At 41.8% G+C, this 12563-nt stretch overlaps 1 protein-coding gene across 2 annotated transcripts in view; it reads right to left on the minus strand.

The window, feature by feature from the left end:
• The window catches only part of ARMH3 (armadillo like helical domain containing 3), a 133934-nt gene that overhangs the window by 81046 nt on the left and 40325 nt on the right, over positions 1-12563 (minus strand). For both annotated transcript variants that reach the window (XM_050899031.1, XM_050899030.1), the window contains one exon: positions 11307-11395. In XM_050899031.1, coding sequence (XP_050754988.1) covers positions 11307-11395 — 89 coding nt within the window. The remainder of the gene's footprint in view (positions 1-11306; positions 11396-12563) is intronic.

Below are 12563 nucleotides of genomic sequence, written 5' to 3' on the forward strand. Positions count from 1 at the left end.
TTCTCTCCCTGTAAGCCTTGTTTCAAACACAAGTATATTCAGTCCCAGCACATTTGGGATTCACACAAAGTTTTTGTTCTATTTAGTGTCTCAGTGTTCACTGTTTAGATCACGTGTAATGCAACAGGAGCATGGAGGTAGGTTAAGTAGAGAAAAGGGGAAAAAAAAGGGAGAAGTAGTACTGTCCCCTGGGCAAGTCAGAATGTAGCACAGACTCTGCCAAGAGCATCAGAAGGCTCTGATGTGTTACTGCACAACAGAGCAGATGAGAACAGCCCTGAGACACACATCAATGAGAGCTTGGATGGGTTGAGCACAGTATGGAGGCCTCTGTTGCCGCATCTGCTACGCTTACAGGTCAAAAATCTTCTAATGGTGCATATAATGGCCATCAACAAAAGAGCAAGGGAGAAAGAGAGATGTGAGGGCTCCTCAGCTGCAGTATAACATCAATTAACAGGATCCTGTACTCTACTAAAATCCTCCAATTTTCTACCTTCAACTCTAAGGGCACACTGGGAAGAACAGGGATTTTCCCATTCCCTCTGGAAATTACCATTGTACCAACAGTATATTCAGTGTCCTCCTTTCAGTGTTTCAACTCACAACCCCCTTAGGAGGATCCCCACCCACATGTCACTACAGGGCAGCTGATAATGACATCTGGGCAACACTTCCATGCTGCAGAGAAATCCTCTGCCTACGAGTGCTTCAGCAGCACAGTAACCACCCTGGACCTCTTACAGCCAGCCTGTTCACATATACGTACTCTCAAGGCAAGGTCCGTACCACTCATTGTAGCACATGGTAAGCCAGATCTGGTAAGGATTAGTGCACTAGACTGGAACTGAGAAGAAACTGGATTCGATTCCTCAGGAAGCAGCACTTTAGCCTTTCTGTGCTTCAATTCCTCCAACATAAAAGAGAAAACAGCACCATTCTGTCTGCAACAGCACTGGAAGCATACATAAAGCAACAAGAACAGCCCTGGCTGTACCTGCTCAGACCAAAGGCCCACCTACGCTCAGCATTCTGTCTCTAACTGGTCAACATCAAATGCCTGTTGAAAAGTAATAGGCCAAACAATGATTTCTCATAATGCTCTTCCAGATTCCAAAATTCAGCACGATCCCCTTACACAAGGGAAACTACAGCACAGAGTGTGGAAATAACAGACTCTCACAACATGACAATACCATAACCACAGACCAATCTGCTCTCCTATTCCAGATTGGAAGTCACAAGGGCTAAGCTAGGATAACCATATATCCCACTGTGCTGTTAGGAGGAGGAGGAGGAGAGACCCTGGAACACAGTAATCACCTATAATAAACGCTATACCTGAAGAGAAATTCAGGAGTAGGGAAGCAAAAGGCTCAAACACGACATACTGAGATGACCTGTGTGTTAAGAGGGTGCAGATCTGGCCACGTTCAACATGAGCAGACGCTCAGCAGAACAGTGATCAAAAACTCAGCAGGAGATGAATATCTACAGATAGGGTTTGACAGAAAAGAACCAACAGAGGTAGTTTCCAGACAGAGCAGTAGGAATAGGAAGCGCGTCCAAGAAATAGCTTTGCTATTTCTTTGTATATACAAATGCTACAGCTTTGTAATACATTGCTATTACAAACTAATGCACCAGAACCCCCTGAGGCACAAACTATCCCAGCATCCTTGGACAAGTGAACCAACTACTCAGGGACAGCACTTGCAGCTTCCTGTCAATCAGCCAAAGCGCTAGAAAACAAGACTGTTGCACCATTGCTGCAGTCCCCTCTCAGGGGAGCAGGGGAAGCAATAAAAGCTCCGTCAACATCACTATTCAACATGCTTCAGCTCCTTCCCTCTGCTGTGATAAGGAGGGAGCACCCCACTCATAGTTGCAACAATTCACCTGGCTGGACGGCTCCTCTAACGGCTGCCACCGCTGCCTCCCTGCTTGCTGCCACAGGCACTGCCGAATTCCCGCTCCCGGCCACCAAAGCTCTGTGGCAGCCAGCAGCCAGCTATTGGCAGGCTCCTCATCACCAGCATCTCAGCACTCTACAGCTGTTCCCTCTTCTCCCCATGACTCTCAGGGTATAAGCATGAAAGCAGCCTGTATTCTTAATGAGAAACAACAGCTTGCCAGAGGGCTGGAGCACATGCTGGCATAACCCATTGCTCCCAGGATCAGTCGAGTAGGCCACTTCACTTCCAATCCTTTACTTTCTTTATATAGTCTCCATCCCTGGTACTCACTGTTCCCACCTAACTACAGCCAACAGTGTGAAAATTGCAAGCTTAATGGAAATGCTAATTGCTGATGCCAGAGCAATGCTGCTTGATAGCATTCCAGCAAGCAGTAAGAAAGAAACCAAATTTTCCAACTTCAGCTAAAGCTCAGACGAACAATATGCTTTTTTCTTAAAAATAAAAAATAAAAAAGCACACACCCACAAGCTTCATTCCTCTTTAGAGGAAAGGGAAGTATTGAGCTCAATTCTATTCTGTCTGACAGTGCAGGTTCACACTGTTAATTAAATAGTAGTCTTGAGAGTTAAGGTTGCACATTTTTGCATGGGGTTTTAAAACAGAAAAGGAGGAGCATCTGGAGAAAGAGCAGAAGCATTGTGTGAGAACATGGAAAGACAGCGAAGTAAGGGATCCAGGAGTGCTGCTTCTTGAAAACAAAAAGGGGACAGGGATAAATCACTGCATTCTGAATGTTGCAACCCCTCCATGCAGACAAAGAAATGGCTGTGAACAGCTCTGGCTGTAACACTTCTGTCATCAATGGGACTGTTTCCCAGGAGAAATCATCACACTATCTCCACTAGGTCACCACGATCTGCAAACTGTTAGGGATTCACAATCCAATTCTCCAGTGTTAGCTAGCTTTATTTTAAAAGTAATTTGCAGGACAGAGCAACATATCCGGATGAGACCTGCCAGGCTGAGGCAGGATGACCAAAAGGTTACTAGACTTCTGTCCACTTAAATGACTAAATTCTCTTTGTGCTCATCTGAGCAAGGCTCTGTTGATGAAGAATTCCCATCCTGATCTTACCAGGTCATCAATAGCAGTCACAAACCTTGTATTATTCTTTTTCTCTCCATCAGCAACCAGGGCCAAACTCTTTATCATCAGTATTAAAATATGTTAAAATAAAGTGAAGGTAACTAGAATTAAGTAATAGAACACTAAGAAGGATTTAAGTAAAAGCAGATGCTTCCTAAAAATGCCCCATGCAGGGAATTTAGAACATCCTCTTTTACAAGAAAGCCACTGAGTTTTTGCATTTCTTACACTATCTTCTTTAGAATATTTATACCAGTATATTTCACTAAATGGCTGCGTGCTCTTACCACAAAAGTATTTTAGCTTTGGTTGAAGGAGGTAAAGTGGAAAGGTTAACAAGAAATTGGACCACCAGTTGAGAATGGCAGCAGAAGACTACAAGCAGACATTTGCAGTCTTCCTTCACATGTCTTCTGCCTGTAAGTGAGCTTTGTAAGATGGGACTGGGGTTTTCTTTGGGGCAATATGGAGCACTACCAGAAGTACAAATTAAATAAATCAATGAATATCAACCCACAACATACATCACAACAAAATTTATTTTATAAAACTATCTTTCAATTTCAATCCTTTCCTAAATTCATGGAAATAGCTAACAGGACTAACAGTTGCACTTCTGTACTGAGCTTGTGCCAACACAGTACCACATGTCCAGCCAAGCACCAGCATTCCTATGAGTAAAGAAAATACGCAACTCTAAGGGCTATCAACTCCCCCTGCCTATTCCATGGCACGTAACAGTTACAGCCTTTAGTTTGTGTGAGAAACTATATTCTTTCCAACAGATTTTCAGAACTATTCCACCTCCTCAGAAACTTCACTAGAGTCAACAAGCACAAGTGCTTGTGAACCTGTTGGGCTTCCTACTAAACAGACGGCCAATATTATCTATTTTCTTTCAATTTCAAAGATAAGGAACACAGATAAAGCTTGCCAGTCACCTACCTACAAGTAATGTGAGGTAAGTTGCCATAGACAAGGACACTGCATAAAATGCAAGTTAATCACAATATTAATACTGATTTACTGAGCCACTTAGAAATAAACACTAATTCCAAAACTTCAATGTCAGACCCAGTTCGTCGAATACTAAAGGACCTCACTGTTTTTTGCAATCCTAGAGCTAAGCATCTCTGCCCTCAGGGTGCTAATACGAGACCTGTGAAGTCCTGTCCATGTCCTTCTCGGCACAGAAAGAAGTCGTAAGCACAGCTGAAATCGTCAAAACATCGTTCTGAGAAGAAAACATCCTTTCCTCTTTCAAGCATACATTAAGAAGGACTGGGAAAAAAAATACCCAGGATACACACCTAAGCTAGACGCTAGCTTTCATTCTTCAGTTTCCCACACAGAAGAATGGTCCCAGGAAGGCATTCAAATAGGAGAATAGGAAAAGGACATTTAGTCCCATCCCTGAGAGTTAAAAATGCTGAATAGCTCCCTTTCCAGATCATGCAATGATTTCTAACCCAAAGTTTCTATCTGGTAACACCTCCCAGCCTCCCTAACCCACTAATCCCAGACCTCATCCTACCCAGTCTCTCCTATTCCTCCTAACACACAATCAACCTCCAATTTGTCTTAGGCTCTCCATTCTCCCAGGCTGAGATCCCCTCCAGTTCCAAAGACCTACCCACCCCATCAACTCAGAACTCCCATTCCCGCTGCAGCTGCTCAGCAGCTCACCCTTAACCAGCCTGGACACTGTTCTTGCCTCTTCCTCCCTCAGTTCCTGGTGCTCCCACTGAACTACCACTGGGAACTGCAGAGGGAGCCCATCCTTCCCACTTCCAGCCTCACTCCTCAGTGAGGTGGCACTCTCTTTAAAAAGCCAGTATCACCTTGTAATCAACTCCTGAGATCCCAAATCTCCAGCATGGCATATGGCACATGGCTGGGAGCTCGCAGTCACGTGGAGATTCCGATGTGCAGCTTTGAAAAGTTGGGCCAGCCTCCCATTATCAAAAGGCATGGAGAAATGAGAGGGTAAGCACCAGGTAAAACCTGCATTAGGCAGAGTACGTTGACCTACAAAGGTGTTAAAACTCTAGCATTTGTTCTATAGTTCTCTGTACAGTTTACAAGTAGCGCAGTGAAGTCAGAAAGCATTTCTGCTGGAAGGTATTTGAAAGGTCAAGTCTCACATAATGACTTCTTTTTCTACCCAAAACAGTAAGTGCAAGTAGAACCCTTTAACAGAGACAAACAGACCTTCTTTGTACTCACCCTAGATTTCATTTTATGAAAGCATTTTACACTTAACACACAAGCTCCTGTTCCTTCTACCCTATCCCTACACATGACCTTTATTAGTTACCTTTGAAAATGCTGTGCTGAAGAGACCGTTTCCATGTGCTTGCAATATCCTTCACCGCTTAAAGACATTTCTTTCTTTGTTATTATATTATAGAATTCCTCACGGCACAGAAATTACCACAGCAGCCTTATCTATACCATCAGCTGGACCATGACTGCTTCCTCTGAACTCTTAAGACTTCAGAAGCATGCAGAAGACAGTGTTGTTGGATCTTGAACCTTGGTAGCGTTTTTTTAAAGCCACATAAGACATTCTGCGAGTTTTAAGAAGGTCAAATTTTAGGTCTTTAATTCTTTACCCTAAAATCTTTAAGTCATTTGCTAACTGGCCAAGCAGCTCTATAGTCTTTCAAACTCTGATGGCACCTAGTGATCAGGCATTTTACCAGTGAATAGACTGTCTGGTACACCAATATATGAATCCCGTGCCTCCACAAGAGCTGCAAGACGGCAAGCTTCCCTTGCCAGGTAGCTGCTGCAGAATGTGATAGTGCCAGTGGGATTAGAGATGAAGGGGAGACGCAACATCACTTGATTTCCAATCTGTTCAGCAACACCAATCAGAGGGCTGAAGCAGATCTGATCAACAGTTGGAGAACCAGAAAAGCCGCAGGTAACAAATACTATCAGTAATCAGTATTTCAGCCACAGAAATAAAAGCAGGTACAAGTGACTAAACAATACCACCTTAAACATGCACTGTATAAGGGCAAGTGTGCTATACATACTGAAAGTGGGGGTTTTTCTCCCCCCAAAATATTGCTGCTTTATTTTAAAATGTTCCACAGAGGAACCTTTCACCTCTTTAGTATTCACCCAAAAAGATTCTGAAAGCAATATTATCCTCATGTTATAAATACAGAAACTGACAAAAAGATCTAAGGAGTCTACAGAAAGGAAAAAAGTATATTTTGTCCAGTAGCATTGCAAAAGTCTGCTTTGAGAATCCTAAAATAAAAATGGAGAAAAATTAAATTCTTGATAGTGCTACACATTTGAAGTACCTTCATTTTAACAGTGCGTTCAGCATCTATCAAACTACTAAGCTACAAGACAAGAAACTGTAGCCCTTATGTTACAATAATTTGGAAACTGATCTTCAATGCTTACTAATGGCAAAGCTCATTTTTAATCCTACTTTGTATTCAATTGCCCCAATAAATAGCTATTTCACCATTATTCATTATTATATTTAAGATTTTTTTATGATCTACTCTTGCTATTATAAGTCTATATTAGAATTGATGTCTGTTTCTTTAAACATGGCTTTTGCTTAAAGCAAACCATAGCAACTGCAAAGAAGTTACCTGCACCCCCTAAGCTCAGAGTGAATTGCTCAAGCATTACTAATTTTAAGGTGGGAGGAGTTGAAGAAACGAGGTCTTTTTATATAAAAAGCTTAAATGACTCATGAAAACTCTTTTGGCATAGCTTATACACGCTCGACAACAACAACATATATAGCACCTTCCATCACTCAAGTGCTGTACAAACTAGTTACAGTTCAAAAATTAAAACTCAAACCCCGCCTTTATGACCAGCAAAATCAACCTCATTTTCACACAACAAGGAGCAGAACTTAAGAAAAACATTGGGCATAACATGCTGTTTCTGAGAGCAGGGAACTGGTTGTTACCAAGTAGTCTCCTTATCAGCTCTATAAAGTACCTTACACTTGACGTTCAATAAATCAGTGTTTAAAAAGTATAAGGTACCTGACATAACAGTCCAGGAGATTTGCCAATTGGCCAAAACGTCTGTAGGGGAACAGGTCAACACAATCATATCCACTTACGGTTTCTGACCTTGGCCAAATTTCCAGTCTAGTCACCAGTCCTCTACCACTGTGTACCACTAGTCACCATGGTACACTGTCACAGAAGAAAAACCTGAAGATTTTCTTCAGTGCTCAAAGGGAAGAGCCTGTCGTGGTTTAACCCCAGCCAGCAACTAAGCACCACGCAGCCGCTCCCCCCTCCCAGTGGGATGGGGAAGAGGATCAGGAAAAAAAAAAAAGTAAAACTCGTGGGTTGAGATAAGAACAGTTTAATAACTGAAGTAAAATAAAATATAATACTAACTAATAATAATAAAAATATAATAACAATAATAATAGTAATGAAAATGACTATTAAAAAAAAAGAAAGAGAAATAAAACCCAAGAGAATACAAGTGATGCACAATGCAATTGCTCACCACCCACTGACCGGTGCCTGAGCAGCGATCCACCCCTCAAGTCCAGCTCCCCCCCATTTATATACTGAGCATGAAGTTCTATGGTATGGAATATCCCTTTGGCTAGTTCAGGTCAGCTGCCCTGGCTGTGCTCCCTCCCAGCTGCTTGCCGGGAGAGCATGGGAAACTAAAAAATCCTTAACTTAGGATAAGCGCTACTTAGCAACAACTAAAACATCAGTGTGTTATCAACATTATTCTCACACTAAATCCAAAACACACTGTACCAGCTACTAAGAAGAAAATTAGCTCTACCCCAGCCGAAACCAGAACAAGCCACATACTAACCACAGATGACTGAACTGAAGCTAATAATCTGCCGAAAAGGTCTATTAAAGAGGAACCAAGATCAACAGGCATCTCTGGATCTGAATGTCTGGCCCACCTATCAGTAACTGTGCTTGGTAATCATTTTCATAGACTAATGAAATTACAATTGCTTTTCGCTCTCCAGCACTCTTTTTAGGATATTCCAGAATCTAGCTCCACTAGTGATCTGATACTTATTTTCAAACTACTTTTAGCTAGAGCCAGCTTATATATATTACTTTTGCCACCTACAGATCTTCCTTTCTGTCAGTCCTGCTTCCAGCTCTCAAACCCCTGCATCTGTCTGTCAGCCAAACGTTCTTGGTCATCTGGTCAGCACAGCTAGAGATTTATACTGTATTGAGTGCCATGCTCCTGGCCCCTTGGCTTAGTATGAAAGAATTGATCTAATAGGGAAGCTAAGGCTGGATCACGACCAAAGACTCAGTAACAATATTGCTCTTCCTCAAGCTCAGATGTTGAAAAAGGAAGTCCAACAGAAGGAAGATCATATGTAAGCAATGTGACACATAGCGGCATATCCAAAAAACTATAAAGTATTACAGACTGCACAAACAGCCTGATATGTGTCCTAAGAGTTGCCAAACACCTGGCTCCACTGCTTTTCTCTGCAATCATTGCAACTTAAAATCAAAAAAGGAAAATGCAGAAACTTTCTCAAAGTGCTGCTGGCCTTCCATACTGAAGACAAAGCACCCACAAAGGAAGAGCATCTATCCATCAGATGACACATGAGTGGCTTTCCTTAATTAGAGACTAGCTAACATTAGAATCGGCAAGTGAACAGAAGGCTCCATACATTGCTAATGCTTCCACCTACAACCTTTATCTCAGTTCCTCCGCACCCTATACCAACTACCTACCCCACAGTATTCCCTTTGTCTTCTTCTCCCACTCAATTTTCTGCCTGAAACACCACTCCTCCTTTTACATACCAGGTAGAATTCTCTCCCTTTCTTTCAATACTTCCTTACACCAATTCCCTCCTCCTTTGTTCCACTCAGCTCTGTTGGGGGGCTTCCATTGCTATTATCCACGCTGCACAACAGGGGCATTGCTTCAGTCATCACACACCTTGTCATTCAAGAAGACAAGTGTGGGCTGGAAGACCTTCTGTAAAGCACACCTGATTGGGCAACCCAAGATCTCAGACCTTACAGTGAATAGCTGCTCCCTTTCAGCTGTTCATCCAGCAGTGATAACTAATTCTTCGATCCAAAACAAAAGCCCGAAGGGGAATATGCTCACATAAAGGACAGAAATGAATTCAGAAGTCCCTGTGCTCTGGTTTGGAATCGTCTGTCAGATAGATCAAGACCAGAAAAACAGCCGTTCTTTCACATCAAAGGCAGCAGCATTCTGGGTAATAAAAGAGCAGCCTTGACAGGGATAAGAGTTAATTATGAAATATATCTCAAGATAGGGCTGGCAATTAGCATTTAATCTGCCACATACAGCACTCTAGAAGTACACACCTGGAGCAGCCAGGATGTGCCCTTTTACAGGTGCACGTACCATTCAACCCAGGGCCTTCCAGCCTATATGAATCACCTAGCAGCTACTGAAGAATCTCTCTGTTCATCTCAACAGCCTGTAAGAAAAACATTTTAAACATTCTTACTGCAATTTACCCCTGCATGAGAGGATCTCCCTAAACACGCTGAAATCTACAGTAAGTGTGGAGCTCTTCAGCTACATCAGGTGTGCAGACGTGCCAGGTCCTCCACAGAAACCTGACCAATCTGAGTGCTTTTTACTTTACTGCTTTGCTTTCGAAGCATGTGCAGTACTTAATACTTCTGAGGCACTTTACATTTCCGAAGCACTATACAAACACCAGCTAATTGGAGACAGCTAAAAAGAATATCCCAAGATACTGAATCTCAGTGGGTAGCAAGGATTTTTATTTTTTCCCCCCTAAAATAGGGAAAGTTAAGGATTGAAAGATGCCTAAGAGTGTGATCTCTGAACTGTGGAACAGTACCTTCAAGCAAAAGATATTATATTTGAGACTTCCATACTGCCAGTGTGTAGGAAACACCGAGCTCAGCCTGGCCAAATAGGAATGGATCTGGTTCACTGGTAACTGCTGAGTATCACACATGCTGTCAGACGCAATTTCTATTCACAATAGACATCCACATTGTACACGCTCTTCTCCTGAACCGGCACTACACTGCAGCCATGCCTCTAGGGGAACTGTTCTGAAGAAAACAACCAAAAAGAAATCACTAATCCCTTAATTAGGGGCACCCACTTCACCTTCTACAGGAATAATTTAGAAGGTCTGAATGGGCCACATGTCACACAAGGCGAAAATTTAATAACTGAAAGTGACTCAGATTGCTGGTTCATTTCTCTGTACCTACACTCAGCTGTGCAAAGCTACTGAAGGGAAGTACTCAGTGTTAATTGAGAACAGCTTCACAAACCACTCATCACTGCCTTTTTCAAAAGTCATCGTCTCTCAAATTTCTGATGGGAGTTGCATTACACCAGCCAAGTCACTGATCCTAGGTCTCAAGCACAGCTCCAGGAATACGCAATTAGGGCCACATTCCCTTGAATTTTCATAAGCTTCTTGTTTAAGCCACAACAGCTAGGGGATTAACTGTACTTTCCTAGCTGAGTTACTTCACTGCTTGCAAGACAAGAACAGAAGCACACACCGTATCCATGAAAGAAGCCTGTTAGGTCTCATCATCCATTCTGCTACCCCCTTCCTCAGACCTCCCACACAATGATTGCATCATAAAACAGTCCTACAAAGCTACGTCCACTAGATTATGAGTCAAACCCCACAGATTTATCTATCTCGGGATACCAGTGGCATGAACCAGACTATCTACCATCAATGCAAAGGTCCAAGTTAAAAAGCCCCTCTTCCCTCCCACTGACATTTCTAGGTTGCTCTCTTCAGAAGGAGCTGCATACACTATTCTATGAGTATCCATCTCTTACAGTAAAAAGGAAAAGTAAGGTCCACCTCCCTTTACCCAAGAGCCTACCTCCTTTCTACTCACAAATATCTGCGAGAGAAACACTACTGCATAAAACATTACTCCATTCCTCCAATCAGGTGAAAAGGGACTCAAGTAATAAAACAGAAAAACAAAGACATTTGGATACCATGGTGATCATGGCCAGACAAGAAAGTAAATTAGCTACCATTATGATAATGACCTGGCTTTCCAAAAGAGGTAATTTGCATGTAGCAACTAAGAAGCAAAATAAAGATGCTTTAACAGAATTGATGCTTGCTGTTTAACCCTGTAGCAATGCAACAAGCAGTCACGGCCACCAAACAGCCACCCACTCTGGGCTTTTCATATTTGACTGCCTCTGCAGATGCAAAGTACCTGACCAGAGCTCCCTCCAGGTGTAATGAAGCCTCACTCTGCATTTCTTCTGGTAGCACAGCAGCTTGTGCACAATCTGAATGCACCGTCTGGAAAAGAGAGGGCAAAGGATTAATTACATTGCATTTCCTAGCAATTCTACATCGAACCTGGAAATGTCTCTGAAATCAGCAGCAGGGAAATAGACAAACTCAAAGCCTATCAGAGGAGGACGGGACTCATGGTTTCGGGCTCCTGAAGGGAAGCAACACCCGCAAGAAAGAACCAGATGAGATGAGAGAAAGGGGCCTGTATGCCAGTTTAAGCTCAACATGATTGGACCGACTAAAAATGCAAGTTTGTTGTTTCTATTTAAATAATACTTTCCACTCTTTGCTACCCTTACCTGAGGGCCTCATAAGCTCCACAAAAGGAGTTACTTAACTTGCAGGCTCCATAGGTATGAGATACTGCGCTCAGATTTTATAGAATCTGGACACAATGGAGCTTTTCAGTTTCTTTGGCCCAAATGATGAGGTTAAAGGAAATGACAGAGTCAAACAAACTACAGGATTTTTAGTTTGACTGAGGCATGCAGTTTAATTATATAAAAAAAGAAAGATTTCTGTCAAATTTTCCAGTCTCCTTAAACAAATAATTTATTAAGTATGAGCTTTGGAATAATCAAGAAATACACCTACAAGCTCTGAAATCCCCCAACATCCAGCTAGTATACTTGTGAAGTCTCCAAATCCTGTAGGTCTCCATAGCATTTAGTGTTTATAAAACTCTTAGGTGCACAAACATTCTTCACAAATAACATAAGAACTAAATATACAATATAATGAGTAAATTCTCTAGCACTAGCTATCATTAAGGACAAGACAGAAAATACATACAAATTTGAATTTGTTAGACCAAGCTATTTTTAGTTATTGACATTCAGAAAAAACAGAAGGAAGACTTCAAAAAGGAAAAATTCCTTTTTCCCCAAATCCTTATTTCTCAAAAACACATTATCTCATTAATATCAACATCTCTCTGAAAAGACACTACACATCAGACAAACACAGAGAAATCAAATTTAGAAAATTTGCATGGAAGTTATTCAAAATGGGGTGAAGAGTTCAAAATAAGGCTTTAAAAAGGCTTAAGAAATAATATGCACAAAGTATACATTATTCTTTTCAGACCCTTAGATGATCCCAAAAATACCACAATGGTATGGTAAGGACTGACACGAACTTTAGATGAATAAAGGTAAAACCATTTATAATA

The sequence above is a fragment of the Gymnogyps californianus genome, chromosome 6 (assembly GCF_018139145.2).
Source record: "Gymnogyps californianus isolate 813 chromosome 6, ASM1813914v2, whole genome shotgun sequence".
Classification (NCBI taxonomy): domain Eukaryota; kingdom Metazoa; phylum Chordata; class Aves; order Accipitriformes; family Cathartidae; genus Gymnogyps; species Gymnogyps californianus.